At 44.6% G+C, this 18,256-nt stretch overlaps 1 protein-coding gene across 1 annotated transcript; it reads left to right on the top strand.

The window, feature by feature from the left end:
• The first annotated feature begins 12,153 nt into the window (after positions 1–12,153).
• On the top strand, positions 12,154–14,829 carry LOC109704178. Its single transcript, XM_020224929.1, has one exon. It carries the CDS (start codon positions 12,154–12,156, stop codon positions 14,827–14,829), a length of 2,676 nt encoding a protein of 891 aa, XP_020080518.1.
• The last annotated feature ends 3,427 nt before the right edge of the window (positions 14,830–18,256 follow it).

Raw genomic sequence — 18,256 nt, 5'->3', positions numbered from 1 at the left:
TAGGTTCGTGAGAGACGAGAATCTTAGTGGGTGGCGAAAGATTAAACCGATTGGGTCGTATGTTATATACCTCTATAAAGGATGTTAGAGGTGAATCCAAGGTATAGTTTATTCTCAGCAGGGAGAGTTCATGTTGGATGCATACAACATGAAACCGAGTGATGAGAATAGGCTCCCTTGTATGATCTTCGCCTGATTTGAGTCGGGGTTGACGATAGTTGTCTCGTGTTTGACCTGGAGGGTCAAAATTTGGTCACGTTATTGTGCGTTTACTGGTTTTGTGTCGCCGATCTCTAATGAGATCGATGTGGTTTGGGGATGAGTGAAGTCCCTAAACTGACTGAGCTTAGAGGAAACTCGAAGCTCTGGGGTCGATTAGTCATGTTTGTTGTAGTATGGTAGCGATGAGTCACTGTGATGCAATGTCAACAGGAGGCTGTCTTGCGTTTGGCGGATTGGATTGATGAGCTTCAGAGGGCTGTGAAGTAAGGTAATGTGGCTCATGGCTTTGTGGCACAGAAAATAAAATGAGAGCGATTATAGATTGGTTCCCGAGAAGTTTTCTCGGGAAGGATTTGTATATCTGGAACAAAATAAAGAATATGTTGTTAAGAGTGAACGACAGGTGAATTATTGGATAAGCTTTGGATGCTATAGCAGGGTGACTGCTCAGTGGAAGAGTACGTAGAGAAGTTTCTGCACACTAAATTGTGTTTAGTACACAATGTGTGATATTGGACTGTTATGGTGGGTGAAGACTACTAACAAATGTGCCGGAGTTGTGCATTTATGAATTGCAATCCTCTAATGAAGTATTAAATTAGACCTTGTGGTTGAAGTCAGGTGATGTTTCGTGTGGAGAGAGCGCGAACTAATTAGTTGATAATGGAGGATGAGTGACTAATGTATGGTTTGGGTGGTCAATCGAGCATTGAGCGACACCCAAAAGAGAATTGTAGTCGCGATTTCAATGTCAAAAAGGTCTTCTGGCTGACTATTCGAGAGGAATGGTTGTGGTGATTTTCACCCGACGTGGCTGTGTGTGTTGTTGGATGGATGAGGTTGTAGTAGGTTGACTTCAATAAGAGAAATTGTATGCTTAGAGATGATGTGAACCCTAAGCGAGACATGAAAGAATACGTGCAAGGATGTGATAGAGACCTGGATTTGGGTAGATGTAATACCCTAGTGTGCATAGATGATGCCAGTGAATGGCTTATAGTGAACCGAGGTTAGGGCTCAGGTGTAATTGGAACAGGTGAACTAGTTCTTTAAGCATTAAAAATGATAGCGAGAGTCAAGTTAGGACGTTAGAAAACGCTCATAAAGTTTGAGAAGTCGGATGATGTTCCGATGAATCGCGTAGTGGTAATAGCGTTGTTGTTGTAGAGTGGTTAGATGATCGCCTAGTTTTGGCGAGTTAGTCGAGCGGTACCTCAAATAAGTTGAGGAAATTTGTGTTTGTGCATCGTAGGCGTAGGCTGAGTTGCCTAGCATGTGGTGTTTAGTAAGAAATGTGATAGCGTATGACGCTTGAGTATAGGTGTCTGTAGAGTACGGATTGTGGCTCAGTCGAGAGAGTGTGTTGGCAGTAGCACTTGAGCGTTGCTAGGTGTGAAGCGTGCCATGGATCACTCGTGCGGCTGGTGGCTCGCACTAAGTGCTTAGGAGCCGATAGTGATGTAGATTGCTCGATAGAACGTTTCGTGAATGACGACGATTGAGGATAGTGCTTTGGGACGATCCGTGCCTGGACCATATGTGCGCTATGAGGCTTAGGGCCATTTGGATAGGCGCAGTTAGCTGTGTGGCAGCGGCCCGATATTTGTGGATAGGATAGAGATTTTGGTCAGGACGGTAGTCCGAGTCTGAATAGGTAACGTGATGTGTCACGTATTAGACCGTGTGATCGATAGTACGCTGAGAGTGTGAATTTAACCCACCCTTAAAAGTTGTAAGTGGTTTGGGATTTGGATTACTCTTGATTGGGTTAAGTGTGCGAGCTCTCAACTGAGGACTTTGCCTTATGATGATTGAGTATGCGCTTGCGAGCGAGAGACGTTGTGTGATATTGTGACCGAGTTAGGCGATAGGCCTACGTCGGATCGGTGGGTTGTAAACCGATATATGATAATTGGAACAAATGGTTTAACCAATTATTCTCGAAATGCAAGTGTTAGGTAAGATGTTGTGGATCTGGGGTAGTGACCATAGGAGCGAAGGCTCGGTCCTACCGTTCGTTTATTTTGAATCGCCGAGTTAGGCGCTAACAATGAGTTGAGATTAGAGGCATGAACAAAGTGTTCATGGAGACTTGTGGTGATAAATCGGTATAACGCACAATGTGGTTGAGAAAACAGATACTACCTGGTAAACTCATATGTGAATCGAGGAAGTTTATCTATGTGTAAGATGTTGTGAGATATGGTGAGCAATGGAATCACTTTGGAATTTGAAATGTTGAGATAAAGAAACGTGGCAACTGAGGTGAGAAAATGCACTATGAGTTCAAATTGTCGAGCAGAACTCCATAGGTGTTTCAAAGTGGGAGGCATGGAGTTACTAGACGAAGCGATTTGAGAACAATATCAAGGGTGCATTCGGGACTTGTAATAATGAGAAAATTTTAGAATGATATAATTTTGTATATTGGAATTTGTTTCATCTAGGTGAGGTGTCTAAGTTTCAGATGAGCAGAGAGGTGTCTAAGTTTCGCAGACGAAACTTTTGGTTAACAGGGGGAGAATGTAATATACCGGAATTTTAATATAAAAATAGATGTAAATAAAAAGTGTAAAATAAAATTTTTATTGGATTCCGAGGAGTAAAATATAAGTCGAAAATGACTTGTGCGGAAATTAGAGTGAAAACAGAAAATTTAGAATTTTCTGTAAAGAACGGGGCTGATATTTTAGCAGAAAATGCACAGTGTCAGAAAATTATGAAAACCGGAGAATATGTCAGAATTATTTTTGTGAGGCTAGATTTAAAGTTTCATGTCATTCTGACACCCGGAAGGTGAAAAATAAAATCCGACTGCTATCTGCTAAAGATTACAGTTCGGTAGAGCTTTCGGTGACCAAATATGGTCCAAACTGAAAAGTTGAGATATATTTTTACTCAGTAGGTTAAATCGAGCCCGACTGCCAAATTTGAGCGTAAACGAAGGCTCTGGCGATAGGTTTCAGATTCTGAGTTGGAAACAGATTTGTAAAAAAGGTAATTTCAGCAATAGAAGGGGTTTATTTGCAATTAGGCTGATCTTATCTTTTACAACCAGCACACCCTAGCTGTCCACGTATGCAGGACCCCTCTCCTTATCCTTTCTCCTTATCTCATTCTTTTTCTTTTCTCTTTCTCTCTCTAATCGTGTGAAGTAGAGGATAGAGAATTGGTGGAGTTTGATGTTGCGTTGTGTGAGGAAGCTAAGGAGCATGATGAGAACTATTATCCACATTCCCAGTGGGTGCGGCCACCCAAGGGAAAAGCTCGACCCACCAGGTCCAAAGGAGGGACTGCAACATGTTAGTCGAACAAATATCTACAGATATATAATTTATGCAACTAACAAGCCTCACAATATGCAACTATATAAATCATGCAACTATGCAAGTAGATTAAATGACTCTACTCTCTATCATTTGCCATTCATTATGTTATTAGCAAATTTTATCACTTGTCAATCTTAACTACTTATAATTCTTTATTCTTTGACATTCTTTATTATTAGCCATTCTTTATCGCTAGCCGTTCTCTAACGCTAGCCATTTCTTATTACTAGCCGTTCTTAGCCATTCTTTATTTTTTATTCTTTATTCTTTATTCTTTACTAAGGGTACTCACACCTTAGCCATATTATACACATTTGCCATTCTTTCCTAAGGTTCCTTTACCTTAGCCAACTATGCCACTCGACTCGGTCTTAAGTCAATCAACTGCGGATAATCCGCGCTTTGTCCGACTCGAGGTGAAGGAACTCTCACATACACCTCAGCCTTCAATCCACAAACCACATCGCACAACGGGTCGCCCAGAGCTGCGTACACTGGTGGTCAGGGACTCCCGGTGGGAGAGGAACATGCCGCATACACCCGCAGCCGAGATCCCCAATAGGAAGAGGAACATGCCACATACACCCTAGCGCTCATGTAAGGACTGAGAATTTGACTGTATAGTTAGATTCTCTGTTGACGATGTTTTTGTGTGTAATTTAATTACAAAAGCACTCGTCAAGTTTCGGGAGAAAATGAGTTAGAACGAAGATTTTACGCGATCTTCAGTATGCACTTAAAGTGAATAGTAACTCGATATTCCGAAGAGGCCAATGCATGAAGTTGGCTTCTGGCACATATCAGACTCCATTCATAGCAGTCCAATAGCTCGTTTTGAACGGTTCAGCTATTCTAGAACCGATGGCGCTGACGGATTTTGGATTTGACTCACGGATTTCGAAAAAATCTGAAAATACATATTCTATATGTAATTGTGAGTCATTTTGGCCTTCGGAGAGAAAGCGGATTTCGTCACGAATTCGTGATCGATCGAGGTGAACCAAAATCGTAACTTTGTTGTCTCCGTCGTGCTGATCGCACAGGTGTGATCCGTTCGTAAATCTAACGGACGGATCTATGGAGATTGCATGTTGATCGAGGAGAGGTCGGTGTTGGCAAAACGGTATTTTCGCAAAAGTTGCGACATTTTATGTACCGTTTCGCGTGAAATCACACGTGGAGGGGTATTCACACGTTTTTCTCGCGCTGTGAAGGACTCGGATTAAAATATCGAGTTTTAGGGGACTTATGCGCGATTTGGAGCTTATATATATTGTGTATCCTAGGGTTTGCTCATTGGAAACCCTAACCCTAGCCTTGCCGCACCCCCCAGCCACCTTCACCTCGCTCCCCTGCCCTAGCCATGTACTCCCGGCCGCCGCCGACTGAGCCCCGACCAGCCAGCCGCCACCGCAGCCATCATCCATCTCTCTCTCCATCTCTCTCTCTCTCTTCTCGGGTTTGAGCCCAGGCGGAGGCTACATTGCCTCCAGGCCCTTCGTCGGTGTCGTCCCGAAGCCCCGGCGTCCCTCTCCGCTGACCGCCGTCGCCTCTGCGCGCCGCCGCTGCCACTGCTGCATCCTGCAACCGGGTTAGCCGAGCCAAGGCCGAGCTGACCGTGCGGCCTCCCCCTCGCGTCGCCGCCGCCCTAGGCCACTCCCAAGGCACCTCCCCGACCTCTAGCGGTCAGTCGCCGCTGCCCCGAACCGCCCCTAGCTCCGCTGCCGCCGCCTTGCAACCTGTAGCTTGCTAGGATGAGCCCAGGCCGAGCCGAGCTGCCGCATCCACTTTGCGTTGCCGCAGCCACCTAGTGCTGCACCAGCGACGACCCCGAGACCCTCCGGCACCTTACCCCTGGCCGGAGAGGTCGCCGCCGCCGCTGCGTGCCTTGGGCGCCGCCGCCCCGGTCTGCAGACCGAGCCAGGCTTCGGCGGCCGCCCCCAAGCCGCGGGTCGCCGCCGCCATCGCCCACTACCTCCCTCCTCTTCCTTGTGTTCCTGGGGGGCCCTCGCCGCTGATCAGCGCCGCCCGAGGTGCCCCGGCCGTCGCCGTGGCCGCAACAGCCCCTGGAGCCCGAGCCCAAGCTCGNCCGCGCCCGAGCCGCGGGCCGCCGCCGTCGTCGCCCGCTGCCTCCCTCCTCCTTTTTGTGTTCCCGGGGGCCCCTCGCCACTGATCAGCGCCGCCCGAGGTGCCCCGGCCGCCGCCGTGGCCGCAGCATCCCCTAGAGCCCGAGCCCAAGCTTGTGCGAGCTTGGTTCACTCCGCCGACACCGCCGCCACTCCCCGCCGCCATCCGAGGTGAGCACTATGCTCCTTCCTTCCCCCGCACCCACTTCTGGCCCATGCGCACCTCGCTGTGCCGCCGGAAGCTTGCTCCGGCCAAGCCCGAAATAGGGATTTTGTGGGTTGTTTGCTGTTCCGAGCTTCCCGAGCCTCCCCGATCTCTACAGAAGGGAGCACAATGATCATGGCAAATTTCTGATCATCGTGCTCACCTTGGTCTCTGCCGGGAAGGCTTCGTTCCGCTGTTTCGGCAGTGTCGACCCTGTAAAGCCTTTTTGGCTGTTGTTTCAGGTTTGCGCATGTTTTTCCGGTGATCCGAGGCTGTCTAGATGCATCTGGAGGTGAGCACGGTGATCGTTGGTCAGTGTCGATCATAGTGCTCACCTCACTTTGGATCAACGGATTCCGGTTAGTTCTGTTCAGCACGTTTTTCCCCGACTTCGCGCTATTCGCAGAAATTTTGGGTCGCTCCCGCGCCTCCCACAATGAGCCGTTGTGCTCCAGATCGTGAGCACGACCTCTAGCACGTCGAGACCTGTCGCTACATGTCTCGGCGGACCTTGGAAGTCCTCGGTTTGCGTGGACAAGCCACTTAATCACCCGATTTACATGAAATGTTGGGATTCTATGTAAATATAGGGGCTTTTATGCAATTGTGCATCTTGTGGCTACTGTGGGTAGCACGTTTGTGTGTGTGGTGACCTCTAGACTGATTGTCCATGATCCGTTAGCTTTTGCGGAAATCGAGGAGTCGATTTTGGTGCGTTTTTCGGCGAAATTCGCCGAAAGAACGGGGTTTCGGTTCAGATTTCTTCCGACGTCGTTTGGTTGTCCTGTGAATTGTCGCTGAGGTCACCATCATCATGCTGTGGGTTCAGTGATGATGGGTGAGCGACGGTGGGTTCCGGTGTCGAAATAAACACTTCCGGGAATCCGGATTCGTACAATTATCCGACAATAATTGTGTAGTGGTGTTACCTCGTGTTTGCTGCCAAGACATCCAAATTGGATTGTTTTGTGGCAGCGGGTGACTCATGAGATGAGTTGGTGAATTTCGGAACACTTAGTGGGTTCCGATGGCGTCCCGGTGTGATTTTCGGGACTTCCGGTGAGTTGCGGTGATCGGTTTTGGGAAACCAATTTCGGGGACTTGTGTGGGGGTTTGTGAGTCTCGTGCTTTGAGTTAGTGGGTTGGATACTGATTTGGTGGATCTTCTTAGGTCTGGTAGACTCCGTGCGCATCGAGTGTTCTGACACGACAGCGACAGGTGGGTGCTTCGAGTTGGTAGTCGGTGAGATCGTTTCACCTTCCCCTGTTGTTTCTATTCCAGTTTAGTAGACTCTACATGTCATTGCTTGTTATCATTGGTATATCTTACTTTCTTGGCTGCATCGTTTAGTGGTTGATAGACATGTAGAGCAGGTTGCATTAATTTGTACTTTCATCTCAGTGGACCTTGGGTCCAGGCAACACATCGACTCTCTTATCATGTATTTCGATCTGGTTGATCGTGGTTCGGCGTTGTACGCCTTAGTATCTATTATGATTCGGCGTTGTACACCCTTGTTGTTGGCTTCGGCCTAGGCACCGGCTTCGGCCTAGGCACCAGCTTCAGCCGGTTTTTTTTTTAGCATACCAGCATGACTTAGTCACAGCACTTGGGGGTATTCATGACACCGGATCAGCTTGGCCACCAATCGGAGGTGTATTTATCCGAATGAGTCGTCCTGTAGGGCGGATGGATCAGGTCGGTGCAGATAGTCACAGGCAGTGCTTGAGGTCTGTGGACCAATATAGCAGGCACCAGATTGGGTACAGTTTCTGGTTGATTACTTTGAGGCATATTTGCATCATGTTCTATGCAGTAGCAGTTTTACTTCTTGCTTCTTATTATATCTGTTATAGCTACTGTAGTTCTATTTCATATCACAGCATCTATATTTGTTACCTATCTCCTTTGGTTTCCGGTGATTACGGCTTGCCTTCGTGNTGACCACTCGTCTTAGAAACAACCTACGGCGGGGTCGGTTCGTTCGCGGCAGACAAAATGGCACGCCCGGTGGGACATGGCTTCACCCTCCATCTTTGAGACCTAATTAATAAATGCTGATAAAAGACCAAAATATTTTTATTTCTATGCATGACTGACATCTGTTGTCTTATATATACAGATCAATGGCATCAAACAACACCACAGTCAATGCAGCGCAAATCCGCTTTCCCGCTTCTATGATGAAGATCGAGGCTGCCGGTGTCACCATCCAGTTCGGCACCATCACTGAGGACATCCTAACTACTGTCATGCCCCAACCAGCCGCTCAAATTGGTGGGGGCAGGACCTCGACGGACACTAAGGATGCAGCTACCCCAGTTCCCAATAGCCGTGTGATTTCTCGCCTTCCATCACGTGGGAGGCGCCCGAATGTCATCATCCCGAATACTCCTCGCAGACCTGCCAAGGAGCGACTCGTTGTTCCCTCTGCTGCAACAAGGATGACGACGGAGGGTCGACTCGAATTTTCTGATGGCCAGCTGACAAGGACATCTGTCTTTAAAAGATTGGCCCCTGCCAACTATGAAACTATTGATACGGAGGCTCCAAGAAAATCAGTTTTTGATAGACTGACGACCTCTACGAGCGAAGTTGCCGAGATGGCACTTCACCCAAGATCCAAATCTTTTAAGAGAAACGTCCGACGTTCTTTGAAGAGAAGACAAGTAAGAGAAGACAAGGGGACGGAGGCATCATCGCCGACCAAGGTGGTAGTCGAACTGGCAGGTCTTATGCATAACAAGTTTGCCCCACTTAAGTTTGTCAAAAAGAATTCACCCACTGCGGTCCTCCGTCCTAAGAAGGAGATGGGTCACCTACGACCCATCAATGAGGCAAGCCAACCACGGCCTATCAACAAGGTCCCGTCAAAACATAAAGAGACAACTATATCTCAACGCATCTATGAGGCCTTGAAAGAGATTAAAAGGCGTCGCAATGAGGAAAATACACCTGCAATCAGGGGGCAGAAGCAACCATTGCAGCCGAATAAGAAAATTACTAAGCAATGGAGGGTGAAGAACACTGTCATACCCTCTGATAATCCGAAGAAGCAAAGAGAAAGCTCCAAAAGGTTTACTATCCATACAGTAAGGATGGTCAATTATACAGAAGAAGATAATGATGACGGCAATCAGACGCTGAGGGAGATAGCTACGAAAGCTGCTCTCCTGCGTAGAGGGAAGAAGGCTCCTGAAACAAGAAGAGGTGGTTCCTCTCAAGGGATAGGAGAACATCCCAACACGGAATTACCTCAACACCCCAATACTGACTTACCTCTTGACCCGTTTAACATAGAGGAGAATGAAGAGGAGCCCACTTTTCTCCCCCGGGATCCTAAAGATCTCCTAATCGATTCAATGAGAAAGAAGCTGGAGGAAAAGGACAAGGACATATCAAATCTGCATAAGAAGTTGGACGAAGTCTTGGAAATGTTCAGCAACATGCAAACGCATATGGGAGTGCAATTACGCAATCCTGAAGTTCAAGTTATACCACCGACCCTGAACTTGTCCACACCATCAACCGAAGAAAATCGGACGAATCAGTTGGCTACAACACCTCGCATCCAGAAAGATACTCACAATATGACCAGAGATGAAATATCAGAACTCATTGCTCTTCAATTGAAAGAGTCGATGACAGGGTCAATACACAAACAGAAAGGAAGGGGGCATCCGTATCCCGTGGAGTATGATGATATACTCTTCCCTTTAGGGTATGTCATCCCCAAGTTCAAACAATTTAATGGAGTGGGCAATCCGGACCAACATTTGGCACATTTCAAAGCCACGTGTGGTAACACCGGAGGCAACAGTGCATTATTGTTGCGCCAGTTCCCTCAGAGCTTGACCGGGATAGCTTTTGATTGGTATTATTCTCTCGAAGATGACTCAATCAAAACTTGGAATGAAATGGAGAATGCTTTTCGAACGAAATTCGCTACAGTTAGCGATAGAATTTCAATAGCCGACCTGGCAGCGACTAAAAGAAAGAAGCATGAGTCAATGCTAGACTACATAACTCGATGGCGCAATTTAAGTATAAAGTGTGATACAACCCTAGAGCAATCTCAAGCGGTGGAGCTGCTTAAAGGGAATGTAGACAACTGGATGGCCCCGTTCCTTTGCACCACCAGTTGTACTACGTTTCAGGATCTCATACTGAACGTCTCAAAGCTAGAGAAAACCGATCCACAAATTTTGGCGAGTTTCTATCCTTCTAAACCTCGGAGGGAAGATAGAAAGAAAGACGAAACTAAAACCATTCGTTCAAAGACGGCCTATGCGAACAACGTAGAAAAAGGAAAAAGGCCCATTGCGTCAGCTGGGCCAGCATCCAAACCAACATTCGGCGGTGATAATTATAAAATGACCATGGAGGAGAGAAAGAATAAAGTCTACCCCTTCAAAAGAGACAAAGTAAAGAAAATATTCAATGATGCTATTAAAAGCGGCCTGCAACTACCGGAGCCAAAGAGGCCAGAAGATGTTGGCAAGACCGATGACGCAAATTATTGTCTCTATCATAGAATGGTCGGTCACCCTATTGAAGATTGTTGGGTGTTTAAAGACTGGGTGGAAAGGCAATATAAAACTGGAGCTATTACCCTCTCACGTTCGGTCCTGATGGATCCACAAATGGAAGAAACTAATGTAATTAGTACGGGAACTGAAGAAACAGTAGGGTTCGATAACTCTTTTCCCTCTGAGTCTTGGAACACCTTTCTGACTAAGAAGACTCGAAAGATGCTCAAACAATTGAAAGAGACTCCGGGAATTATGTGGCGAGGCCCATTGAACCCGAAAGTGCAACCAGTGCCATTTGAGGATCAGCCTTCATCATCTTCCAGACCATACAATCCTCCTACTCTATCTAATCGGAAAGTAATGAAAAAAAAGAAGATTAAAAAGCCCATAAATCCGGAGCCGTACGAGTCTAAGAAGACGGAGCTTGAAGAGTATATTGACTCTTTAGAAGACTCATACAGAAAGAGAGGGATACAGTTTTAATCAAGGACTTCGTAGTCGGAGCAATGGAAGGCACGACCGTCCCAATACGAAGGATTGATGAGGGTGTCAAATTTAGAAGATATGTTGAGCCTCCCCTTCCACCCAATAAGAAGGTCTATATAAATTTAAAAGATGAATTTGAAGAGATAGAGAAAGAGATCTATAAAGAGGTGGAAGACTTCTGGCGAGAAGTATCCACAGAAGCATGCAGAGCCATCTCAGCCTATGATGTGGATAGTGAAGACGAATTCACTTCTGCATTAGAAGACAACGCCGATAATGGTGTTGAAGAAGGTGATAGCGAGAAAGAATTTTGGCAAAAATTAGAAAGAAAGAAAAAAGAGGAGCAATGTTCAACTACATATGCACAAAGAGTCACGAACTATAGACTAGACTCGGTCAATGAAGAGCTCTTTAATATAAGAGTCGAACAAAAAGAGATAGCGAAAATGGTGATCGGGCTTGAAGCAAGGATTGAACAGGTGTTGCGATTGATGGCCCCAGCCCCTCGACGAGTTCGACTACCACAAAGAAACAACCGTCTACAAGAGGTGATGGAGCGCATTGAATGGATGATGACCTCCGATACTAGCCCGGAGCAAGCAACAGAGAATGTATCTTCTCAGAACTTGAGAATTATAGGAGATCAAGATCTATCAACTCGAGGGGAGAAACAACAATTGCCTCAAAAGAGTAAAAACAATCAAATTTTAAACCCCAGCTGGCACCAGTCGACTGAAGATCAAAAGAAAAACTCGATTATGAAAAAAAAGAAAAAGTCTCTAAGTATCAAGATCGATGACGAGAAAGTGGCAGAAAGGTCACGGCACCAAGACGTGCAAGTTTACGAAGGAAAAGGAAAAGCTCCACTCATTGATGACCAAAGTATGAAGAAGGTTTGGAAAAGGGAGCAAAGAGAAGCACGACTCCGATTTTCTCCAAGCCACCAGGAGTGGGGGCATAACCTAGATACAAAGAAGATCAAATGCAACCCTCAACCAGTAAAGACTTCAAGAAGAATCAAGTCACAAGGAGTACAAGACCCGCGAGAACATACCTACCATATGATGAGAACGAGCCTATTATCTGCAGCTTCTGCGGAACTAGTGGTCATTCTTACATAAATCGCCAACATCTAAAAGAGCTAGAGGAGAAAACTCTCAGTAGAGAGTCTTGTAGAGTAATCACTATCTCTGAAGATCACTCTGAGGAATCTGTTAACAAACGGAGACGAAAAAGTAAACAACCAGCAGTGATGAACGAAGAAGGTGACAGTGCATGGTTAGTATACGAATCTCCCTCCCAAAATCAAGAATTAAAAAGAATGGAAACCCGTATCTTGGAAGTAGGAAATGACGTAAAGAGGTTGCAGCTAGACGTCCATTCTTTAAAGTTAAATCTAGACTGTGTAGCTGTTGCAGTGAAAAATATGAGCTCTCAAACAAAGATGATAATAGATATGCTTCGCTCTCAAGTAGGCGAGAGCTCAAAGAAAACTCGAAACGAGACTTGTAGGGCAGTCGACATCAATACTGATTCGGAGAATGATGAAGGAGATGCCCTACAAATAAAATTAAGATCTGGAAAAGTGCTACCAGAAAGGCAAGAGCCAGTTCAAAAGGAAAGAAATAGAGAAGCTCTAGTCAACAAAGAACTTCCAACTTCTTCAAATCAAGCAAAGCTGACAAGAATAGAGTATAATGTACTCTCTCATTTACGAAAAGTACCAGCACTTCTGAGTGTTTATGACGCCCTCATGATGTCTAAAGAACTCAGAGAAGTGTTGATTTATGCTCTCCAAAATCCTGAGCCCTTCCACGCATATTTCGCCGAGACAAGCATGAAGGAGGCGTTATACCTCGTCCACACCGCCAATATCACCTTTACAGAAAAGGATTTATTAATGGGGACAACGCATCATAATCGACCGTTATATGTGACCGGCACAAGTGACGGAGAAAAGATGAACCGCATTTTAATTGACCCTGGATCTTCTGTGAACTTAATGACTTTAAGAACCTTAAAGAGTCTGGCAATGGATGTTGGCTATTTAAACTCAGAAAAAGTCGTAATTCAAGGGTTCAACCAACACAGTCAAAAGGCCCTCGGATCTATTACCCTCCCGATAAGGTTTGGGAAGTTGCAAACTGAGGCAAAATTTTATGTTATCAATGCAGATACTTCCTATAAGGCATTGTTAGGAAGGCCTTGGTTGCATAAATATCACATAGTTCCGTCTACCCTTCATCAATGCCTAAAATATATAAAAGATGGGGAGGAATATAGAATTGATGGTGATATTCGGCCATTTGGAGTTCATGAAATTCGATATGAAGATGCAAGATATTTTATAGAATTAGAAGATACAAAAGAAAATCGTAACATATCGAGAGAACAATCCTCTAAAGAGAAGAAACTTGTAGACGAAATCAAAAAGGAGTCAACGGTGCCGCATTTCGGAAGCGACTCGGATAGCTCCGATCTCGATGAAGATGAATTATGTTGGGCTATGAAGCTTCTTTCAAACAATTGGAATACCCCCGAAGTTGAAAACTCATCAGAAGACGAACATCACTTTACAGCTTATGTCAGGGCCGATAGAATGATTGCAAAAGCCTCTGACCTGGTGGAAGATACATTAACAATTCTCAAGGTTCCTGAAGAATACCACAGACTTATTCCTGCAAGACAGGTTTCTGTTGTAGACCATTTAAAAACTTTCTTTGTCCCACCAAAGATAGAAGATGTTGAAGGAAGGAGAACAGTAAAAAGAGGAATCCTTTTTTATAAATCAGACGATAAAAAATCCACTGATGTTATCAGATCGGAGGATTATGATGATGATATATACGAGGATATAGAAATTCCAAATTATTTTTCAGCTAGCTTGATAAAGATGATACACAAATTAGGTTGTCCCACAAGGAGGTCTTGGGCCAATCACAAATTCTTCCAACGAATGTGGAATCCACCGCAAAGAAGATCCATACTCCCAAATGACAAATCTAGCAATACCAGAGGCTTAGGATATTACAGAAGTTTCGCTTATCAAGATATCTATACCTGTAATATGATCAATGCAAATGAGGATATCACTGAACATTTGGTCGATGAACAAAAATCTCTTGAACCAAAAGATGCACCTCAAGAGCTTGAAGATGGGGGACAAGCAACTGTAGATGAACTTCTCGAGATAAATTTAGGGACGGAAGAAGACCCCAGACCCACTTATATAAGTGCACTGCTTCCAGAAGAAGAACAAGAGAAGCTAAAGACATTGCTGATAGAATTTAAAGATTGCTTTGCATGGAGTTATAAAGAAATGTCGGGCCTTAATCCAGAAGTGGCTGTTCACAAGCTAGCTATAGATTCTCAAGCTCATCCAGTGAAACAAGCTCCTAGGAGGATGAGGGTGGATCTCGAAGAGCAAATAATTACGGAAACCAAAAAGCTCATTGAGGCAGGCTTTATAAGGGAAGAGAAATATGCTAACTGGATCGCTAGTATTGTCCCGGTCAAGAAAAAGAATGGCCAAATTCGTATATGCGTCGATTTTCGGGATTTAAATAAAGCTTGTCCAAAAGATGATTTTCCGCTACCAATAACGGAACTGATGATTGACAATACCTCGAGTTGCGAGCTATTCTCGTTTATGGATGGCTCCTCAGGATATAATCAAATCAAGATGTCGCCAGAAGACGAAAAACACACCGCATTCAGAACCCCTATTGGGATATATTGTTATAAAGTTATGCCTTTCGGTCTCAAAAATGCCGGAGCTACATATCAGCGGGCAATGACTAGAATATTCGCTGATTTGCTTCACAAGACAGTGGAATGCTATGTCGATGATTTGGTTGTGAAAACAAAGAACAAGAAAAATCACTTCCAAGATCTAACCACTGTCTTCACCCGATTGAGAGAATATTAGTTAAAAATGAACCCGCTCAAATGTGCATTCGGAGTCTTTTCTGGCAAATTTTTAGGGTTTATTGTCAGGTATCGGGGAGTAGAAATCGATCCTTCAAAGATCAAAGCTATTATGGAGATGCCTCCTCCAAAGAATTTAAAACAACTTCGGTCTTTTCAGGGAAGATTAGCATATATCAGAAGATTTATTTCAAATCTATCTGGTAGGGTCAAACCTTTCTCCAAACTAGTAAAGAAGGATGCACCATTCGTCTGGGACACAGAATGCCAAACAGCCTTCGAAGGCATAAAAGGGTACTTAATGAACCCACCAGTGCTCGCCGCCCCGATACACGGCAAACCCTTAATATTATACACAGCAGCTATCGACGGGTCACTGGGAGCACTTTTGGCGCAGAATAATGAAGAAGGAAAAGAACAAGCTCTATACTACCTCAGCAGGATGTTGGTGGGGGCAGAAAATTCATACTCACCAATAGAAAAGCATTGCTTAGCTCTTATATTTGCTGTCAAGAAGCTGAGGCATTATATGCTCGAGCACAAAATTTACTTAGTATCAAAAGTCGATCCGCTCAAATTTTTAATGACAAGACCCGTCTTAACTGGAAGGCTAGCAAAATGGACAGTTATCCTTCTAGAATTTGACATCACCTACATGCCACAAAAGGCTGTTAAGGGGCAAGCACTCGCTGATTTTTTAGCAGCACACCCAGTACCTAACGGTTCACCTTTGGTGTGCGATCTACTAGATGAAGAGGTGTTACTTGTTGAGGATAAACAACCATACTGGGACATGTATTTCGATGGAGCATCTTCTATCCAGCCTGCATATAGCCCGAGTATTCCACAAGTAAGGGCGGGTATCGGCCTAATTTTTGTGACGCTTGAGAGAGGAATCTTGCGGTACTCTCTAGCGCTTTCTGAGCCTCGTACAAATAATGAAGCTGAATATGAAGCCTTAATTGCGGGATTAGAAATAGCCATCTTCATGAATATACAACGGCTACACATCTATGGGGACTCTCAACTGATCATTAATCAAGTGACGGGCGAATATAAAGTTCACAAGCCAGAATTAACCAAATATCAAAAGAGGGCGCAAGAACTCATGAAGGAAATACCAAATGTCACACTGGAAAGGGTCTCCCGAGCTGCAAACGGGAAAGCGGATGCCCTAGCTAGATTGGCTAAAGAGCTAGCTGATCCCAATCTTGACGAAGTCCATGTGACTATCAAGAATAGAAAGATCTTGTCACCTACGGACTTAGATCTCGAAGAAGAATCAAAAGAAATTCAGAAAGCAAATGCGTTAAAAATTGAAGTAGAAGACGATTGGAGGGAGCCTTTCCTTAATTATTTCAAACACAACGAACTGCCTGAAGAAAAGCCAAAACAAGTTCAGTTGAAGAAGAGGGCGATGCGATATGCTTTCGTGAACGATACCCTCTATAGGAGGTCTTATGATCAGTTATGGTTAAGATGTATATCACCAGAGGAAATCAAACAGGTTATGCATGAAGTTCATGAAGTTCATTCGGGTGTATGTGGTGCCCACCAATCTGGTCCCAAGATGCGCCTCAAGATTAAACACTTGGGCTACTATTGGCCCACAATGGTTCGAGATTGTATGGAATATGCTAAGAAATGCCACCAATGTCAAGTCCATAGCGATTTTATTCACCAACATCCGAACCCTCTGCACCCGACAATTGCCTCTTGGCCATTTGATATGTGGGGAACAGACGTTATAGGGCCAATTAATCCTCCCTCATCTCGAGGACACAAATTTATTCTCGCAGCAACAGACTACTTCTCTAGATGGGCTGAGGCTATTCCTTTGAGAGAAGTGAAAGCTGATAATGTCACAAAATTTTTTAGAGAAAATATTTTGAATCGCTTCGGGGTTCCTCGTCGAATTATTTCTGACAATGGCTCGGCCTTCAAAAGTTTTAAGGTCGGCAGATTCGCTTCCCACCACAAGATCGACTAGCGGTATTCGTCAATTTATAATCCAAGAGCTAATGGTTTGGCTGAAGCTTTTAATAAGACCCTGATTAAACTTTTGAAGAAAATTATTGGTAAAAATAAGAGGGAATGGCACGACAAGATTTCAAATGCGCTCTGGGCTTATCGAACGACTTTTAAGACTCCTACTCAGGCCACACCTTATTCTTTGGTTTTCGGGGCAGAAGCCGTCCTTCCTCTGGAAGTAGAGCTACCATCGCTAAGGATGGCAGTTCAATACGAAATGACAGATGAAGAAAATACCTTCTTGAGACTTGATGAACTGGACTCTCTGGACGAGGTATGGTTGGCTGCGCAACAAAACCTAGAACTTTATCAGTCTCAAATGTCGCAGGCATACAACAAACTAGCACGTATTCGAACATTCCAGGCAGGAGATTTGGTACTAGTTCACCGACGGCCTATAATTACAAACAAACATGCCGGGGGCAAATTCGATCCAAATTGGGAAGGTCCCTGTGCTATAGAAAAAGCATATGAGGGAGGAGCCTACCAATTAATCAACGCAAAAGGAGAAAGACCGATGCCACCGATCAACGGACGATTTTTGAAGAAATACTACCCGTTAAAAAAAAAAAAAAAAAAAAAAAAAAAAAAAAAAAAAAAAAAAAAAAAAAAAGGGATAAAAAAATCCAGCGGTGAATGAATCCTCACTGTGAGAAAACCAACATTCGGCTCACAGGCAAAAATTAGGGGAAAGGTTTCTAGCGAAAAAAAACCTCACGGGCGCTAATTTCCAATAAACCTAAAATCCACACAGTTTCCCCCCGACGATGGAATGCTAACTCACCCTTTGGGGTCGGTTATGCGTGGCAATCTCAATATACCGAGTTGCTTCCGGAGGCCAAATAAACTCAACACTATTCTTTGTTTCCCCCGCCGACGATGGAATGCTAGCTCACCCTTTGGGGTCGGTTATGCGCAGCAATCTCAATATACCGAGTTGCTTCCGGAGGCCAAATAAACTCAACAATATTCTTTGTTTCCCCTGCCGACGATGGAATGCTAGCTCACCCTTTGGGGTCGGTTATGCGCGACAATCTCGATATACCGAGTTGCATCCGGAGGCCAAATAAACTCAACGATATTCCTTGTTTCCCCTGCCGATGATAGGACGCTAACTTTTATCTCCCGCACCAACGAGGAAATATTGATCCATCATGCGGGGATGAATGTGCAACCGGACATCGGCAAATTGACTTTCCTCCAAAAGTGAAAGATTTGTAAAAATAAAAAAATAAAAAAAAAAAAAACACCTTTTTCCTGCTCGTATAAACACTCACAGCAAAAGGTGGGGGGCACTTTATTCGAATTAAAAAAAAAAAGAGAGAAAAAAAAAGAAGAAATAAAATAAAAAAAAAAGAGAAAAAAAAAAAGAAAATCCCTCTCGTTTCAAAAAAAAA

The sequence above is a fragment of the Ananas comosus genome, unplaced genomic scaffold, assembly GCF_001540865.1.
Source record: "Ananas comosus cultivar F153 unplaced genomic scaffold, ASM154086v1, whole genome shotgun sequence".
In the NCBI taxonomy this organism is placed as follows: domain Eukaryota; kingdom Viridiplantae; phylum Streptophyta; class Magnoliopsida; order Poales; family Bromeliaceae; genus Ananas; species Ananas comosus.
This window is presented reverse-complemented; position numbering and strand designations above follow the sequence as displayed.

What these genes read in the sequence shown, in the direction of transcription:
- LOC109704178 (XM_020224929.1), top strand. Translation starts at nt 12,154, where the DNA reads ATGAACGAAGAAGGTGACAGTGCATGGTTAGTATACGAATCTCCCTCC.